The sequence below is a fragment of the Lactuca virosa genome, chromosome 8 (assembly GCF_052849685.1).
Source record: "Lactuca virosa cultivar CGN04683 chromosome 8, Lactuca_virosa_CGN04683_v6, whole genome shotgun sequence".
In the NCBI taxonomy this organism is placed as follows: Eukaryota; Viridiplantae; Streptophyta; class Magnoliopsida; order Asterales; family Asteraceae; genus Lactuca; species Lactuca virosa.
The window spans coordinates 153,567,401-153,586,412 of NC_136433.1; the positions used below are offsets into that span (position 1 = coordinate 153,567,401).

Sequence of the window (19,012 nt, forward strand, 5' to 3'; positions counted from 1 at the left end):
CAAACGGCTTATGCAAAGAAGATTTTAGAGCAATTTGGGTTGCTGGATTGCAATCCGACAACGTCACCAATGGAACCTAAGTTGAAGGTTAAGAAGGATGAAGATGGTGGAAAAGTTGATCCAACTGAATATAGGCGAGTGGTAGGTTGTTTGAGGTACTTGACTCACACTCGACCAGACCTGTCATTTTCGGTTGGAATTGCAAGTCGTTTCATGGAGGAACCAACCACTTTGCATTTCCAAGTTGTGAAACACATCTTGCGATACGTAAAAGGAACTGTTGATTATGGAATCAACTATGGAAGAGGTCGTGAAATTGAAGATTTGGTTGGTTTTACCGGTAGTGATCTTGGAGGTGACCCTGTTGATAGCAAGAGCACAAGTGGAATGATTTTCTATCTGGGAAGGAATGCGATAACTTGGCAATCCCAAAAGCAAAAGACTGTTGCTTTGTCCACGTGTGAAGCCGAGTTCATGGCAGCTACAACAGCAGCATGTCAAGCCATTTGGCTTGCTAATCTCATGAAGGAGCTCACGGGACATCATATTATGCCTATCACCTTATATGTCGATAACAAGTCAGCAATCGCATTGATGAAAAATCCTGTGTTTCATGGTCGAAGCAAACACATTGACATTCGTTATCACTTCATACGAGAATGTGTTGAATGTGGGCAAATTATAGTGGAATATGTCAACTCGAAGGATCAACGGGCGGACATCTTTACAAAGGCTTTAGCATACGTGAAACATGGTGAAATGCGAAACATGATCGGAGTGACGAATCTTGAGCCAAGTTAGGTTTAAGGGGGAGAATGTGAGTGTAAACCTACTTGGGTGTGAACCTGCCATGAGTAGCTGCACCACCCTCTTTTGTTGACAAATGAATGTCTCCTTTGTTGACAATACCAACTAGAATTGACAGCTTCTTTATTTCACACGGTGAACACAATAAATTGTCACAGTACTTATAGTGGCTAGCTTTAGTATAAATAGAAGTTGTAATATCAGTTGTAAGACACCACAAAACAGAGAGTGTAGTGTGTAATACTTAGAGTGAGTATTAGAGGGTTGTTTCTTTTTCTTGTAATATTGAGTGTGTAAGCTCTTCTCTTTTGTTCTAGTTCTGAATAAAAGTGTGTTTCAACCCCAACAAAATCAATTTCAAGAAACTTACCCTGAATCTTCAGTCTTGATTTTCAATTTTCGGGAGGGAGATACAGCAAGCAAGATCCACCAATTTTTATCACAATACTTTATTCATATAATGGACTACCCTCGGCACTATGAAGGTTGCCCATTGCTCTCAGTGGAGGTGATCCACCATTTTCTTAAATCATGCGATAGCTGGTTCTCTCGTGGACAACATAACATTGTGCTAATGCACTGTGAGGTTGGTTGTTGGCCAGTTTTGGCTTTCATGTCGGCTGCTCTTTTACTTTACAGAAAACATTACACTGCTGCAAATAGTGCCCTGGACATGGTTTATAAGCAGGCCCCACCTGATGTGTCGCCACAGTTGATGTCACCATTGAATTCGTTAGCTTCTCAGTTGAGATACTTACAGTATGTGTTAAAGAGGAAGGCTGAAGAGCAATGGCCTCCAGCAGACAAACCACTCACATTAGTTTGTGTGATGATGAGAATGATTCCTGATTTTGATGGAAAAGGGGGTTGTTGTCCTATATTTAGAATTTATGGACGTAATCCATTATTACATGTTGATAAAAGTTCTAAACTTCTTTTTTCAACCCCAAGAAGGAATACGAATGTGCGGTCTTACAATCAGGTAAGATGTCCTAGCATCATTATAGTATGTTATACCACTGGTCTATCCAGATTACCTTATTTCCAGCTCTGATTATAAGTGGAAGTGTTTATTGCCCTTAATAATTTATGGGTTAGTGACATATATCATATACGCATAACAAACTGTATGATATCTATTCAATCGGTCACCTAAGATCTAATTGTGTTCGGTAGAGCACTAAACATCAATTTTCATTTTTTAATGTTGGCAACGTAACCTGTGGTAGCCAGTTTAATAGGTTTTAATGTCGTACAATGGTAATAAACTACTTGAAAAATTTTGTCATCAAAGTTCTAATTGGGTCCAGTAGGGCCCTTAACATCAAATTTCGTTCGAATCTTGGTATTATATGTTTTATCTATATTTCATTTGGGTTTGTTTGGATGAAATTATTTATGAAACATATCAAACCCCAGAATATTAACACATAGGAACCAAGCTAGTTTCCACATAGGAGAAGCTGGATGCCACGTGTTTAGGGCTCTTTTGGACATGATTAGAACTTTGGTGACTGAATGAGCAAATTTCAAATAGTTTGTTGTCCTTATGTCAATAAAAAAGAAAAACAAATTGCCATGTTCGCACAAAATTTGTTAAACCGGATACAATTAATAGGCTACAACAAGTTACATTGCCAATATTGAAATGTTTTTTGATGTTTAATGCTCTACTGAACACAATTAGAACTTAGGTGACCATAGGAAAAAATGTGAGATTGTTTGTTATCAGTGTCGGTGATAGGGTTCACCTGTGTTTGGTTTGCACATCTTCTGACCTTTGCTATGCATTGCTGGCAGAAAGTGAAGTGGTCAAAATAGATATTAATTGCCATATTCAGGGTGACGTGGTGCTGGAGTGCCTTAACTTGCATGATGACATGGCGAAGGCCGATATTATGTATTTTGCCATGTTCAACATAGCGTTCATCAAGTCAAATACTTTAGTGCTTAATCGTAATGAAATCGATGTATCTTGGGGCATTAAGGATCAATTTTCTAAAGACTTTAAAGCTGAGGTATTTTCTTTACGTTACTCCCGCTCACAGGACATAAGGATTTTGGTTCTTTTTTGAACTTGTTAATTTGTTATATATAGGAAACCTCACAACGTAAGCATTTCGTATTTGTTTTCACTTTTCACACACATATATTTATATCTGAGTGACTTTTATTATTATTGGATGAAGCTTTTTTTCTCCGAAGTGGACACTACAGCTTCTATGGTTCTAGTAGACTTGTCTTGTTTCGAAGAAGAGGGGCTCCTAGTGGAAGCATTTGGTAGAGTTCAAGAAATGTTTAGCAGTCTGGATTGGCTTGTACCTCTTCCAGCTTCTTCTGCCAACGGAAAAATACAACTGGTAATAATTTATTTTCTTTTTTGATTGAATGCAAAATCTTTATCTGTACTTAATGCTGAAAGTGGAATGACTTCACACACCTTTTTATGGAGGATTCGTTTATATTTGGTACTTGTTGCAGATTGATCATAGGCGGGCATATAACTGTGAAATCTTGCTTTTAATGGTGAAGACACCAGTGCCTGAATTGATGGTAATCTCAAAACATTATGCATTTATTTCAAAATTAAGTTTTCTAATAAATGTTTTTTAATGCTTTAGTTGTGAAACTTAACAGGAATATGTCCTTAATTTGGATGATTCAGCAATGGATGTTGATCAGGTGGAGAACCTTATAAAGTGCTGTCCTACAAGGGAGGAGATGGAACTACTTAAGGTGCATTTACATTCTACATGACATTACATACCCACATCTTTTATTCATACTAACATTTTATATGCTTAGGGCTATCAAGGAGAACCAGAAAATTTGGGCAAATGTGAACAGGTACATAATACCCGTCTTCGGGATTTATATCATTAGTATGTCATTGAAGTCAGGGACCGAAATTTTAAAATTTAATATTTGATTTTTTGTAACAGATCTTCTTAGAGCTAATGAAAGTTCCACGTCCGGAAGCTAAACTCATAATTTACGCTTATAAGTTGCAGTTTAGTACACAGGTCAGGGGATACTATTCTTTGCATTTCCTGCTTTCTTATATTTACCATATATTAACTTTACTGTTCTTTTTGCAAGTTTAGGTTTCAGAACTTAGGGATAAGATAAGCATTGTATATTTATCAGTAGAACAGGCAAGTTATTAGTTATCTATCACTTTAATTATGCAGTTATTTAGTGACAATAAGATTGGATTAAATTTTACTATTTTATATATATATATATATATATATATATATATATATATATATTATACAAACCTTACTATTTCTAAAAAATAGATTTAAGAGTTCAAACCATAAAGATAAAAGTACAACAACCCAGAAAAATAATAATATTATAATTTAAATGGTACAATCGTTTAAGCTAAAAGTGCAATTAAATAATACATCCATATCTTGTTTACGGCTCAACATCAACTTTGACTTATCTTTCTTTCTTTTACTCTTTAGCTATTCTTATCTATGATTTGAAATTTAAAAGGCACACCACCGATTAACCACTTTATCTCTGAAACCCTAATGTCACTCCTCTCAAATTCAAACGAACTTCAACACCGCCTCACAACCCTAATGTCTCATTCTCCGGTCGTGCTGCTTCTTTAGGTGCGAGATTGATTGTTGTTAGTGTTCGACCTGTGTGCTTTTCTTTGTACTCACCAAAGTCCTCAAGGGAATAAAATACTGATTATGACGAATACTGATTTTCACGATTGATGTTGAAGAGGAGGAAAGGAAGGGCCTGATGAAGGCACTATTTATCTTTCAGACCATGATGAATGACAAATCGATTCCATGGAAGCTTAAATTAAGGTAATCTTTTTTCCATTTTCGCTTTCTCGGTTTTTATTCGTTTGGTTTTTGTGTTTTAAGATACCGACGAAGATTAATAGCATAAGCTATCACCGATTGTGTCTATATCTTAGCCTATGTCCACACCTGCAAGAAGGTATTATCTCCATTTTTCACATGCGTTTTTTATTTTGCTTTTGTTAAAATTTAAGCTTTCTATCACACGATATTGTTTGATCATTTGATCAACTCCTTTCATAGGTTTACAGTTTCGATTTTGGGTTATCGTCACCACTATCGCTTTCTCAGATATCTTTCATGATTCATCTCTTTCGCTTTCATAGATATCCTCCGGTTCTTCGAAAAAAAAGATGATTTACGATTTGTTTAACCTTTTACAACTTGTGGAACTATCAAAGCTTAAGGCTTCAAGGATATGTCTCTTCTCACTTGAAAAGCTACAAGGAGATATGAAATGAGATATCACCACTGCTATATTATTTTCCCTTTGCGTATCCCTCTAAAATACCACCATTATTAACCCTCTTCCTCTGTATGTGTGTATGTATGACTATATGTATGTGTGTATGCTTATAGGCCCTTAAATGAGTTCATATGAACTGTGATATCATTGTATTTATGGGTAAGCTTCTTAAGACCTGTATTTCACCTTATTATTTGTTTTTTTTTAATTCTTGTAGTTGATTATTGACCATCTCTCATCTTTTTACTCTTCCTTACTCAAACAATTCAGGTTTTGTTACTCAATATCTAAGATTAGGTTGTTTTAAATATAGGTTTTAATCTAAAATATAAGGATCTAAAAGCGGTGGAGCTAATGCAGATCCTTGAACGGTGGAACCCAAAAGTGGTTGTGAATATAGTTTCTTTTGACTATTAATCGCATTAATTTGTGTTCTTTGATCGTTTTGTGTATAGATGTAGATAATAAGTTCAGGGCTTTTCTACTTTTCAAATATTGTAGCTTGGAAGAGATTTTAAATTACTAAGAAGCATCTATTAAGGTGTTGGTGCAATTTTTAATTTTTTTGTTTGGTATTTGCAGCTTTGGAAAACAAATTGCAACATCCAACTTTGGATTCCGAAAAGGATGTTAAAAAAGGGGTATGTGTTTTGTGGGTATGAGATATCTGTTGCACGTACACGGATTTATACAAATTAAGAGTTTTATGTTGTTTTGATGTTATTCAGGGTGGCTCGACAAGGAAGTACACATTTGGCTGACACTTTTATCTATTGTGCATTATAGGATTGTACCATCATTTGTTTCTATTTAATCTATTTGTGAAGTATGACAATGAAAGTAGGATGTTATAAGAGTAAATTAACTGAAACTAAGATGCTGTAATGAACATTGATTTTGTTTTGGGTAACATGGGAAGTTGAATGATTTTTTTGCAGGATACTGGTATGTTTTTTAATTCGGTCATGAAGGGCAGTGGAAATATTGCTAAAGATGTGGTTGTTTACAACTAAGAAAATAAAGAGGTAAAGACCATACCTAATATGATATATTTACCCTTCTAACTATTAGTGTCTTTCTTTCATTATAATACTTATTTTGTCATATGCTAACCTCCTACTTTGCTCTTAAATACGATTTTTGTTGCTTTATTTCATCTTTTTTGTCATTTTTTTTGCACCATTCTCTGTTTTTGATTTCTAACATTTTTTTTGTGTTTAATTTGTTTACAGGGCTTATTTAATGTCAATTTTGAATTTATACCGAAGACAATTATGATATGTATTTTGGACATCAACATGTATTGCCTCAATTACTCAAGTACATCAGCCTAGAAAATAGACTATGTGTTACATTATTCAGTATTTGTTGCATTCTTTTTTCTATAATCTCACTTTTTATTTTTGTTCCATTCCAACTTTCGATAGGTGGTTAAGCAGGGAATGGTGGAATGAAGATCATAATTAGTTGGTTCTTTGTTGCAATTGTGTTATCCTTATGATGGAATGAAGATGACTTTTGAAGAGTTAAATAGATAATGGTTGGTGCGTTTCTAGATGCCTATTGATTTTAAATCTTGGACAATCATATAATTAATCGTGGTTTATCAAGTATGCTTTAGACGTACTGTCAATTAATTGTAAAACCATTAATTCAAACTTCAACTTGAAATTATTTTATGTTGGTTAATAATTTTGTTATTATATTTGGTTTAAAACGACATAACCTAATGTCCTAATGTATATTATTTTCATTTAGTTTATAATTAAATATATTTTTTTTTAAACTTATGATTTTATATATAATATTCTTTAAATTCGGATCACATCTTTTATATTTGTTTGCTCACGTGACAATACAAAAATGTTAGTGAAGTCTAACGAAAATTTTAAAGATGATTAAGTCTATACAACAAACATGGTGATTAATAATGTGTAACCTTGAACCATTTTTTTTAACACATTTCATATTTTGTGCCGCTTTGAACCATTTTTTTTAACGGAAGATTATATGGTTAGCATATTAGTAACTCCAAAGTTAGAAACTCTTTTGCCCAGGTTCGAACATGAGACTTCTACTCCAAGAGACAATAAACTCTACCAACCAGGCTAGCCCAGTTGGTTGAACTGTTTCTTTTTATCGATTATTTGATGTAACATGTAACCAATAACACAAAACTTGGATTCTATTGTCTCATACATTTATTTTCTTTTGGAACATAACATTTTTGTAAAAGAAACATACCATCGAAAAAAATTATTCGCTGCCGCCACTTTGCGCGGGTAACGACTAGTATATATATATATATATATATATATATATATATATATATATATATATATATATATATATATGTTGATGGTGGTTATATCAGCTTAGGAGTTCTGTAAAGTTGAGGAGAGTCATGCAGACAATTTTTTCTCTTGTAAATGCTTTCAACCAGAGAACTACAGCTGTTGGTTTCGGATTGGACAGCCTCTTAAGACTTAACAAAACGTGTGACAGGAGCAATAAAACGGCTCTCATGCATTATCTTTGTAAGGTAAGACTTTTTATTTATTTGTTTGTTTTCTATATATATATATATATATATATATATATATATATATATATATATATATATATATTCGTTCACTTTGTTTCTGGTATCCATGTTGTATATGTTAGGTGCTTGCAGAAAAACTGCCTGAACTTCTAGATTTTTCCAAGGAACTTGGCAGCTTGGAACATGCATCAAAGGTGATCATTGTTGGATTAACATTTTTATATTCAATAAAGTATGTTACTTTTGTTCTTGTTGATTAAAATGATCAACTTATTCCAGATACAACTAAACTTCTTGAGAGAAGAAATGTACGCGATGACAAAGGGACTAGATAAAATAGTCCAAGAAAAGAAATTGTGTAAAAGAGATGCACACGTGTCTACACGCTATCGGAAGGTATGCACATTATTAAGTTGGTAAGAGCCATAAATGGAACCTGTCAAAGGATATGCAATTTGAGGGAATTGGTATCCCAAAGAATTGCACTCTATCATGAGTTGGCAGGAATTGGAATGAAATTTACCAACAAAAGTTGAATATTTTTTGCATTCACTTAAAATATATTTTACTATATATATAAGGAGGGTTTTGGTCCTTTATAAAAATGGAATGGAATTGGATCCCTTCCATTCTCTACGAACGATGAAATCCGTCAAACATGGAATGTGAATGATTCCCCACAGACATGTGTTCCATCTTTTTGGCAACCAAACTCGTCATGGAATGGAATCTTAAATTCCAATCTGGTCTGAACTGCTAAGTAAACTTGCACTTATTATATTATATGTTACCAGTAAATTTCACCACAGTTTTAAGTTGATCTAGAGGTTATTGGACTAGGACTGGTTTGGGGACAGGGACTTTGGCTTTGACTTTGCCTTAAACTCTAATCGTAAATTTTTATTTTGGTTTTCCATGTTCAGTCTCTGAAAAAGTTTCTTGCTTTTGCGGAACTTGAAGTGAAGACACTGTGCTCACTCTACTCTTGGGTGGTAGGTATAACAAAATCCTCTAAATATAAAGATTGCTATAAGTATCCCGGTTTTTAACACTGCACTTTACACAGGGTAAAAGTGTGGATAATTTAATTATTTACTTTGAAGAAGACCCTACTAAATGCTTATATGAAAAAGGTAACTAATCATCAGAACAACTTACATTCATGATAATATGTTAAAAATTGATTTACAGTTTCTAAGTTATGAATTATGATATTGCTTTCAGTTGTTCAAACTTTGTGTGTGTTTGTGAGAATGTTTAGTCAAGCCCATGATGAAAACTGCGAGCAAATATAGGCGGAGAAGAAGGTTGCACAGAAAGCAGCCGAACAAGAAAGGTCAAAGGCAGACGAATAAGAAGAATTAAAGGCAACTGAACAAGATAAGTTGGAAGAAGATGAATTATATATATATATATATATATATATATATATATATATATATATATATATATATATATATATAGAGAGAGAGAGAGAGAGAGCTAGGTTCAAATGTTTCTAGCAAGTATTGTGTGCCTAAATGCATCAATAAGAATTCAAGAAATAATAAATCATTAAAGGGTATTTTGGACATTTTGTACTTTTAATTGAGGAAATCATTTAATTGAAATCTTGCAATTAAGGAAATAAAGTAAATATATTTGACCTAGTCATTTGTGTGGTCGACCTCCATCACTGCTGCCCACTTCCTCTCTTCGCCGACCTCCATCTTTTAATTTCTTCAATTCTTAACAATTTCAAACACTCAAATGGAGTGTTATTGTTACTGCAGCAGGTAGGAAGCACCACCGCCATATATATAATCTTTTTTTGATTCCTTTTTCGTAATCGATCGACGATGAAGACTCAGTTGGAGTCATGTTCCTTTTTCTTTGTGTTTCACTGCTAGGAAAAACCACTATCGAGGGGTGGTGGTGTTGTTGTTGTTGTCCATCGAACACCACCAAGAACCACTTTTTCCTCACCATTCTTACCGATCAGCAACAACTCAAACCACTTGTCATCTACAGCAATCCCCACCACTCCCTTTTCACTGTTATTGGCGATTCTGGAGAGACCTCGAGGCAGCAGTCGCCTAGCATCGATTACATGCAAGCTTCATTTAACCTATCAATTTTGCAAGATTATTGGTATTTCCAGTTTTTTTTTCTTTCATTCTGTCACACCCCCAAACCGGAACGGCGGAAACGTTCGGGGGTGGATGACGTCATGTATAGTATCACAACAATTGCATCATAGTAATCAAAGTAAACACAACCATTACATTGATTAAGTAAAACATTTACATCTGTTTGGTTCATATTTATATACATCAAAAGTATGACAAAAGTAAAAGACGAGGCTCTATACGCTCCGTCTTCTCAAAACTCTAGGAGGTACCTGTCTACTGATTTGCTGAGAATACAAGCAGTTTTGAAAGAGTATCAGCATAAAGCTGGTGAGTTCATAAACATGTTTTTGAGAGGAAAATCGGTTAATGAATCGATAAATGTATTTGTATGCTTCCAAGAAAATCCATTATTTTCTAACATGTGTATTTTGTTACTGAATCTCATTAAATGTGTTGTGCATTGTTTGATTGAATATGAAACCTCTTTTTACATGAAAAACCCTGATTATTGCCAATATGTATAGTAAGTTCGGAAAGCTCTGAAAACCATAATATGTATAGTAGTTCTATTACTTTATATTAAAACTAATTAAAGTTATTACCATTCATACATTAATCGTATTTTCTTAGTACCAAATTTATGAGTTGTTATAACCATATTTGACCATTGAATTGTCTTAACGACGTTCTTCAGGTGTCGGAATCGAAATGACTTTGTCACCCAGGCCTGTCGGCCTAACTGTAGCTAGCAGTTATGGTGCGGGATTGTCAATCCCGTATAGATCTATACACAAACTCACGTTCTCCCTCCAGGAGACTCTGGTTATAATCTCAGGGCTTTTGTTAGTACTTAAATAAGTACGCGAAGAATGCTTACTCATAAAATGTTATACTAACGATTACATGTAGAATAAAATGAATCCATTGAATTTAACTTGTTGTCTGTATATCTCATAAACTACACATTATATAGTTTATATGTCTGGTAGCATTGAATCTATGATTTATACATTGATATGTTAATTGTTTCATAAACTATACCTATTATAGTTTATATGTTCATTCATGTATTCAATTCATGTTTTACATTGAAAGCTCTGTAATTATGATGAAAACTTCCCTTATGCTCTGCATAATACAAAGGGATAAAATATCTACGTATTTTATAAAAGTATAGAAACTGTATGTTTGTATCATTTGCATCCGTTTTAAGTTTATTGAAATCCTTTTTGTATAAGTTTCATAAAATCATTTATGTTTGACTTGTATTCCCCCCTTGAAAACGTTAAAAACAGTAAAGACATAGGGGTATGAACTCACAGTTAGTTGTGTGCAAATGTCGAATCAACGAACTGGAATGAAGACCCTCGAGTTGTAGCGTGTGGCACTTAACGGAATCCTAATAACAATTAAATACATATATGTATCTAAATTAGCGATTTCGTTAGATAAAGTGTTAGAAAAACAATTGCTTTCGGTTAAGGAATGTTACCGGGACTTGATTGAATCGAGGAAAGTGGGTTTTCAGACTAAAGCACCACTTAGGAAGTGTGTACGGCCGTGAATGGAGTTTACGGCCGTGAAGGGAGTTTACGGCCGTGAACGGGGTTTACGGCTGTGAACTGTCTCTCGAAGGGTGTACGGCCTTTGAAGGTTTGAAGCGTGTACGATCGTAAACTGGTGTACGGTTAATGAAGATTTGCAGATTTGAAGGGTGTACGGCCGTACACTCAAGAACAGAGTTGCTGGATTTGATGAAAAACGTGTTCTGGATGTTCCGAAATGACTCCCAACGGTGATTTTTGATGATTCTCGGAAGAATGAGGGTGTTTTTGGGGTGTACGGTCGAGAGTTTAGAGAGAGAAGGAGAGAGTGTCCGGCCAGAAAAGTGTAAATGAGGGGTAGGGCCTCGTATTTATAGGGGTTTTCGAGGTCGGTGGTGGGGTCCATCCGATGCTGGCCGTAAACGAGTGTACGGCCGTACACGGGTTTACGGCCGTAAACTCAGTCAGGCCGAAAACCGACGTTTTGATCGAAGGTAAACTTCGAGATTTCATGAAGTTTTGGTTCCGACTCATATAAAATTTTAATTATATAAAACTAGATGATTTTCTAAACCAAGAAGTTTGACGGAAACTTAATAAAATTCAAATTTATTAACGGAAATCGTATAACAGAAACGGAAACAGTTTCGGGTTGTCACACATTCTTTGTGTAGCAATCCTTTCCCGCCAACTGTTCGATGGAATGGCTGAAAGAAATTTTTTGTCCATTTCCATTTACTCTTCATCACTCTTTTACTTTAATTCAATTTTAGTATATGTACATATAAATATAAAAAATGATTTTTATACATTTTGAAGGTATACATCAAATATCTTAGTGCAGTTGTTGACCCCCTTCCAGCAAAACAGGGTACATATGTACCTTACAACATTCTGCTAGAATGGAATATCGAATTCTAATTTTGTTAGAATAGAATCTTGAATTCCAAGTCAACTTATGCAGTGAATTACCAAACACACCACATAATGGAATCCCGTAACCAATTATGTCATAAAAGAATTGGTATCCATTCTTGTTATTGGTCTCGATTCTTATAGAATGACATCCTAAATAATGAAACATTACATTCTTTCAGAATAAATTACATTGCAAGTTTAGGGATGATTGTTGATGTTGGTTTGTAGAAATTATAGTTATATTCTATTTGAATATATATCACATTCTATCGGAATTTATTGTTTTATTCTATTTAATGAACTAAAATTTTTAATATCTGAAAGTTGATTATGTTTTCTTTATGAATTTAGGTTTTGAAGAGGTTGTTATTAATGTGGAAAATAAAGAAAACATGGAGAATAATAGTGCATTCTAGCAGAATGTATTCTGTCAGAATTTATAAATGGTTTCTTAACAATAATATTCTTTCGGAATGGATTAGTTTTTTTATTATATTTTGATGTTTTTTTTTCTTTTTTAACCATTTTTAGTTTTAATCTTTAAGAATAAATGTAATCCTTAAACCATTATTTGTCATGATTTTTTTAGAATGCATGTAATAATTGTTTATAGCCTTATTCTTTACGGATGATGAATGTAAATAGTGATTCTTAAAGAATAAAATCTGTATTCCTTAGAAAATGTTTATTCTTGATAATATGTTGTATAATTCTTTAAGCATGTTTAATATAGAAAGTATCTTGAATGAAACCATATTCTGCAAGAATAAAAACCGCAAATATATTTACTAGTTTATTGTTGACTTTCTGTCATTAGGACAAAATAAAATCGGTTTATGTTTACAAATTACGTTTGAAATTGAATTAATTTGAAAAAAAATCAGATTTTTTAGATCAAAATAATTAATTATCCCATAAATCTCGATTTTTCCTTTTTTAAATTTGTCTCAATTGACTAAAATACTCTTATGCTGAAATTTGTGTGATTATATGGTACATTTACCCTATTGTACTATCATACACCCTCAGATCATGACCTTTGATTATATTCCATCCGATGGTGCAGATCTGTGCATTTTGACACACAATAGTTACAAGAAACAAAATAACCTAACCATATATATATATATATATATATATATATATATATATATATATATATATATATATATATATATATATATATATATATATATATATATATATATACTAGCCGTTACCCGCGCAAAGCAGCGGCGGCGAATAGTTTTTTCAACTATATGTTTCTTTTATAAAAATATTATGTTTCAAAAGAAAGTAAATGTTTAAGACAATATAATCCAACTTTTGCGTTATTTTTGACATGATACATCAAATAACTGGTAAAAATAAACGGTTCAAGTCGACACAAAATACAAATCGTGTAAGTCATTGAAAAAAAAAATAATAGAATTATATAATAATACACCAAATATGGAAACGTGTAAAAACACATAACTGCTAATACATTATTAATCTCGCAACACTTCTTTATATACCACATTTGTTGTATAAACTTCATCACGTTTGAAATTTTCGTTAGGCTTCACTAACACTTTTGTATTGCCACATGAGACTCCTCTGGACAATGCAACATAAAGTTGGTCATGCGCGAATACCGGGTCTGGAAGATAAATACCTACATTCGAAATTGTTTGTCCCCGAGCTTTATTGATTGTCATCGCAAAGCATAATCGAATATGAAATTATTTCATCTTTAGCTTGAATGGGAACATGTCTTCTTCGGACAGAGGTAGAGAAAGCTTTGGCAAAACTATCATCTTGTCAGCATGTTGACCAACAGTTATTTCTGCATCAATGACATTTTACTGAAAACTTGTACATATCAATCAGGTGTCATTATACAATCCATTTGATGGGTCAATATCTCGTAACAATATGATTGGTCATCCATTTGGACCATATCTGTAACGAAAAAAGTATTTGGGACGAAAACCAAGAATTTGTGAAACCCTAGTGACCATTTATGTAATTTTATCTAAAATATATTAAGATTTTTAATAACAATTTTGTGAACCTTTAATCATCATATTATAATAACTAAAAAATGTAAACTCAACCTGTCTTTTTGCGGCAACAAATAGTTATAACCCACGCAATGCAGTGGGTTGTGAATTTTGTTTAATAAGATTAGATTCAGCTCGGCTATAAGTTTTCTCTCGATGATTATTATCATTTTGGAAACATATATTCCAAAGAACGTATCAGGATTAGAATGGACGAATCTATATAGGATTATTTTTGAAAACATAGTTATTTCAAAGAACACAAAGCATCGGTTGACTGAATGTAATTATTTTAGGGAAAAAAGTGTGTGTATTAATAAGATTAGATTCAGCTTGGCTATAAGTTTTCTTTCGATGATTATTATCATTTTGGAAACATATATTCCAAAGAACGTATCAGGATTAGAATGGACGAATCTATATAGGATTATTTTTGAAAACATAGTTATTTCAAAGAACACAAAGCATCGGTTGACTGAATGTAATTATTTTAGGGAAAAAAAGTGCGTATATTTTCATATTTCAATTCATTTTGTACTAAAAAGTCTATGTATTTTCATCTTTCAGTTCATTTTGTATTTGTAGGGTGCATGAAAATATGCATAAAATTGACCATTTCTTGCTATACAGAGTATTAATCACTTGTGCATCCTTAAGATTATCTTTTTCTTTTTATTATTCATTAAAAATGTACAAATATTGAGGAGTGATGTTTTTCAACAACTATCAACACTTGCTCGCAAGATAATCATCTTCATCTTGATAAATGCGTTTTAATAATAAAAAATAATTATTGAAACTAACGACTAATTAGTAGCACCTTCTTTTTGCATTTTGCAAACATAGTTATTTTAGCAAATTTTAAAATCTTATCAAACTCGCGAATAACTCTAAAAATTGCTTCGACCAGTTAACTATGTTATTAGTTGATAGTAATTATATTGAACCTCGTTCAATATAAATTATTATTAAACAGTTCAAGGATTTTTTATTTTTATTTTTTATTATCCCATTACAAAATATTACCAAAAAAAACATATTTTAATTTTGAACCGATAGACTTTTTCTAAAAATATGGTTAAAAGGTTGACTTTTATACAAAATAATTACTTTAATTCTCATGTATATTTTCATTAATTCATAAGTGCACGCCATAAGTTAATAAAAAAGTATGTTATGATACAATAAATTTAATAAAAGAGTACAAACTAAAACATAACAAAATGAGGCTTAAATCCTAATAGTGAGTGATATTTATGTTTCGGCAGGTTCATTTGGAGATTAGAAATCGATGCATGAATGTCATCCCTCCCCTTTGTTAAGAATAACTGAAAATTACTCTACTTTAGAAGTCAGATCTTGTGATTCCTTATTTTAGAGCACATTCCATACCATCATATGACTACATGTCACTACAATTACCATTTTGTTGAATTTTTGTAATATTACTCACTCAAGCCCGCATTAACATCACTCACCGTCTACAAAACCAGAAACAGAACTCATCTTCATCAAATAGTACAGAGGAATAGAAACAACCTTTCCATTTTTTTCTACATAATTGCAAACACAAAAGAACTTCAAACCAAAACAGTTTGATTTACCTTAATATGCAGGCTCCTATTTCTTTTGTCTATTGATATACAAACTTCAAGCCTTACTCATTTTAGTAGATTATGTGTACCAGAAAAGAACTTCTCCTGATCAACACCTGGAACTAAAATTGTGTTCTCAGAATGTGTGAAGTGATACCTTGATATCAAAACGAAAACTATAAATTAAAGTTAACTCAAAAAGACTAAAACTAAAACTAAACCATGCAACTACAACTTTTTTGCATTTAAACCATTTAAAAGTAAAGATCAATATAAAATAAGCATTTCAAGCAGGTTACCTTCATGTATCTTCATGTGAGTCTGTGACATTGCATTCACTGCATCCACTAATACCCATGTTGAGGTGCAACATAGTCACAAATTGACATAATAGCAACAAAGTTACAATGATGCGAATACAAAGAAAATAACACAACTAAAGGAATAAGTAAAAGTGAAAATTGCATACTTTGGGTGGAACCTTGCCATCAACGAATTCAAGTCATCCACGCAAAGTGATTTCTTAAAGATGTTGAACCAAAACAGACTTAAGAATTGATTGAAAAGACCATTGTAACAACAAATAACAACCTGACATGAACAAATAAAAGAGTTAATCAAGCTTTTGTAATTAGACCAAACTGTCATGCATTAAAATCATGCTACTTGTCAAATTCTTTATCCTGCAGGTAACCATTATACACCTTAAAATTATACGTTATAATTTATAAGTTATGGAATACAATGGTATATAAATTTCCCCCCTTTTGCACTGAGGATGTTTCTTCCCTAATCCCTCATGGTTTAGCAACTACATAACATCACAAAACAATTTAGGGATGTCAACAGTAACTTCCACATCTGAATGATAATTGCATACACACAAACACTTTAAATGAATAAATGCTATTCATACCTAATTTCCACTCAATGAACATATTAAGCACATCTCACCTAACTTTGTATGTCATCTACTATCCCTTTTCTTTACCGTCTATGATCTCCAAGCTACTGCTCCTCCCTGTAAGGCATTCCAGATAAAATCTATAAAGATCATACAAAATGGATACTACAAAGATCATACAAAATGGATACATTATACAAAAACTATAAAAGAGTTATAGAGTTTATACCATCTACTTTGCTGACACAATCGTATATTGACCGGTGTGGTTGGTGTGGCCACACACATACATCATTCCCTGGGTGTGGTTGTGATGAGGCGTCAGTGGTGCTGTTATGTACTGGTGGTGACGTCGTCGGTGGTTTGGGGGAGTGTACATAGACAGAGAGAAATATAGACGGAGACTAACGGTGGAGGTTTGCAATGGTTCACTAATGGAAGAAGCGGGTAGTGGTAATGCAGTCCTAGTGTAGCTGTGGCAGTGGCGATTCAGAAATTAGGGTTTTTAGATAGAATGAGGAGATTTTCAATAGAGAGAGAGAGAGAATGGGATTCAAAATTTGAATCACAAATGAAATGGTTCCATTTGAATTTTGAAGATGAAATGGAGATTAGGAAATTGATATGTAACTCAACCTATCTTTGCCTGTGAGGGAGGAGCAGAAATGAGTTCCAGGTTGAACGAATAAGTGAAAAAAAAGCGATGAGGAAAGTTAAACATGATGAAAATTGAAGAATGAGACATGGAGAAGGAGGTTAAGTGGTAACCCTTGACAATCTAGAGTTTTCATAGAGAAAGAGGGAAGGGAGAGAAACTAAAAGTGGTAAAAGTGTAAGGGAGAGATCGAAGATTTATTGTGGTTGTGGTGCTTAGGGATTCTTTTACAGAGAGAGATGCCGGTGGTGGAAGGAATATATGATGGTACTATGGAGAGGCTTGTATTTCCGATGAAGGTGGTGGCGAGCATGGTGCTAACGGTGGTGGAGTTCTTAAGGTGTGTACCAAAATCGAAGAAGATGACGAAGCAACTGGATAATCGTGCAACCAATTGTGTGGAGAGAGAAGCACGATTTTAAAGTTTGGTAGAATGAAGTTTGGTGAACTAAATGGCAATTCATATGGTAGTTCAACTTTGAAGAGGACCCGATCAAACATAAACAGAGATAAAGAGGGAAAGATAAGAGGAAGCCCGGTCAAAAGTATATTTTATTTAAAATTCAAATGCTATGTTATCATCTATATTGGGAAAGATAAGAGCTACTATTTGAATGTTTCGATATGTATTGATTGTATATTAAACACTTGTACCTCTTGCATTGTATTTTGCAGGACTTAAATGGTTTGTTGTACTGTTAGCTTAAACATTTGGACGTCTTAAATCTATTTATAGAAATAGTAAGATTATATATATATATATATATATATATATATATATATATATATATATATATATAGGCCCGTGTAAACGTGGGCTCAAAGTTATTGATCTTAGAAATAAGTTGTTTAATTGTAGTTTTAATTTATCATATGGGGTAACTAATATTATGTTCTGTGTGAAAAGTCGCTCACCGAGAAAATATATATGTCCGTTGCGCATGCTGTAAAATATGTTAGATCGATCTAAGAAACAACTATCCACAGTCGTAACTTTCTTCAAATTAATTACGTTTGGTACACTGGCCGCAACATATGTTCGATACCGAGAACATATTTTGTGCGAAAACGATCAATTAAGTATGAACATGAAAATTTTATATATTAAATTAAAAAATGATTTTTTACAACCTAAAATCAAAATATTAACAAAACATCTATAAGTAAAAGTTTAATAATGCTTTGATATCTTGTCTGATATTTTTATGAATGGAAAGAATGTGTAAGATGATAATTATATGAAGAAAATGATACTACATTTGGTAAAAAAACTAATTATATAATAACCAGTTAAGTAAATGTCATTATTATCATTGACAGATATAAAGATTCGAAGAGACAATATATTTCCAATGAAAATAATTCGAGTAATAATTAATTAATTATAACAGGAGGCTAGCGTTAATCGATTTGTAACAAATGTAGCAGACACAATTAATCTATTGCAAGATTAATTTACCAACATTTATATCTACATCAGTTTTCCCATAAAAAGTATGGTTGTATGTAATGATCAGACGATCACTTCATCTGTACTATCGAGAAATTCCCAATCACATGTTTGCCTTCTATGCAATGTCGGTTGCTAATTT

At 32.9% G+C, this 19,012-nt stretch overlaps 2 protein-coding genes and 1 long non-coding RNA gene across 5 annotated transcripts; 2 read left to right on the forward strand and 1 right to left on the reverse strand.

The window, feature by feature from the left end:
• The first annotated feature begins 1,267 nt into the window (after positions 1–1,267).
• Positions 1,268–6,116, forward strand: LOC145130978 (formin-like protein 18). The gene is made up of 12 exons (XM_079065722.1): positions 1,268–1,789; positions 2,649–2,825; positions 2,906–2,929; positions 2,997–3,167; positions 3,289–3,360; positions 3,445–3,543; positions 3,613–3,654; positions 3,750–3,830; positions 3,912–3,962; positions 5,321–5,378; positions 5,686–5,744; positions 6,042–6,116. Exons 1-12 carry the CDS (start codon positions 1,268–1,270, stop codon positions 6,114–6,116), a joined length of 1,431 nt encoding a protein of 476 aa, XP_078921848.1.
• On the forward strand, positions 4,316–9,039 carry LOC145132362 (formin-like protein 17). Its single transcript, XM_079067115.1, has 11 exons — positions 4,316–5,744; positions 5,832–5,943; positions 6,042–6,128; positions 6,336–6,423; positions 6,531–6,647; positions 7,547–7,645; positions 7,771–7,842; positions 7,928–8,044; positions 8,572–8,640; positions 8,715–8,781; positions 8,873–9,039. The coding sequence occupies exons 6-11, from the start codon at positions 7,628–7,630 to the stop codon at positions 8,941–8,943; spliced, it is 414 nt and encodes a 137-aa protein (XP_078923241.1). The 5' UTR covers positions 4,316–5,744; positions 5,832–5,943; positions 6,042–6,128; positions 6,336–6,423; positions 6,531–6,647; positions 7,547–7,627; the 3' UTR covers positions 8,944–9,039.
• A 6,380-nt stretch (positions 9,040–15,419) lies between these two features.
• On the reverse strand, positions 15,420–17,895 carry LOC145133366 (uncharacterized). Of its 3 annotated transcripts, none has more exons than XR_013718562.1 (6): positions 16,995–17,895; positions 16,821–16,882; positions 16,331–16,452; positions 16,161–16,208; positions 15,871–15,983; positions 15,420–15,747 (listed from the first exon to the last, which is right to left on the reverse strand). It is a non-coding gene; the product is annotated as an uncharacterized LOC145133366 (long non-coding RNA). The 3 variants fall into 3 exon arrangements; XR_013718561.1 differs by having other exon boundaries at positions 16,816–16,882; XR_013718563.1 differs by having other exon boundaries at positions 15,871–16,018; positions 16,816–16,882.
• Positions 17,896–19,012: the final 1,117 nt, after the last annotated feature.

What these genes read in the sequence shown, in the direction of transcription:
- LOC145130978 (XM_079065722.1), top strand. Translation starts at nt 1,268, where the DNA reads ATGGACTACCCTCGGCACTATGAAGGTTGCCCATTGCTCTCAGTGGAG. An exon ending in CCTCACAACGTAAGCATTTC is followed by an intron (nt 2,930 to 2,996) that starts GTATTTGTTTTC and finishes TATTGGATGAAG; the next exon opens with CTTTTTTTCTCCGAAGTGGA. An exon ending in TATATTTATCAGTAGAACAG is followed by an intron (nt 3,963 to 5,320) that starts GCAAGTTATTAG and finishes TAATTCTTGTAG; the next exon opens with TTGATTATTGACCATCTCTC.
- LOC145132362 (XM_079067115.1), top strand. An exon ending in GCTTGGAACATGCATCAAAG is followed by an intron (nt 7,843 to 7,927) that starts GTGATCATTGTT and finishes AACTTATTCCAG; the next exon opens with ATACAACTAAACTTCTTGAG. An exon ending in TAAATGCTTATATGAAAAAG is followed by an intron (nt 8,782 to 8,872) that starts GTAACTAATCAT and finishes TATTGCTTTCAG; the next exon opens with TTGTTCAAACTTTGTGTGTG.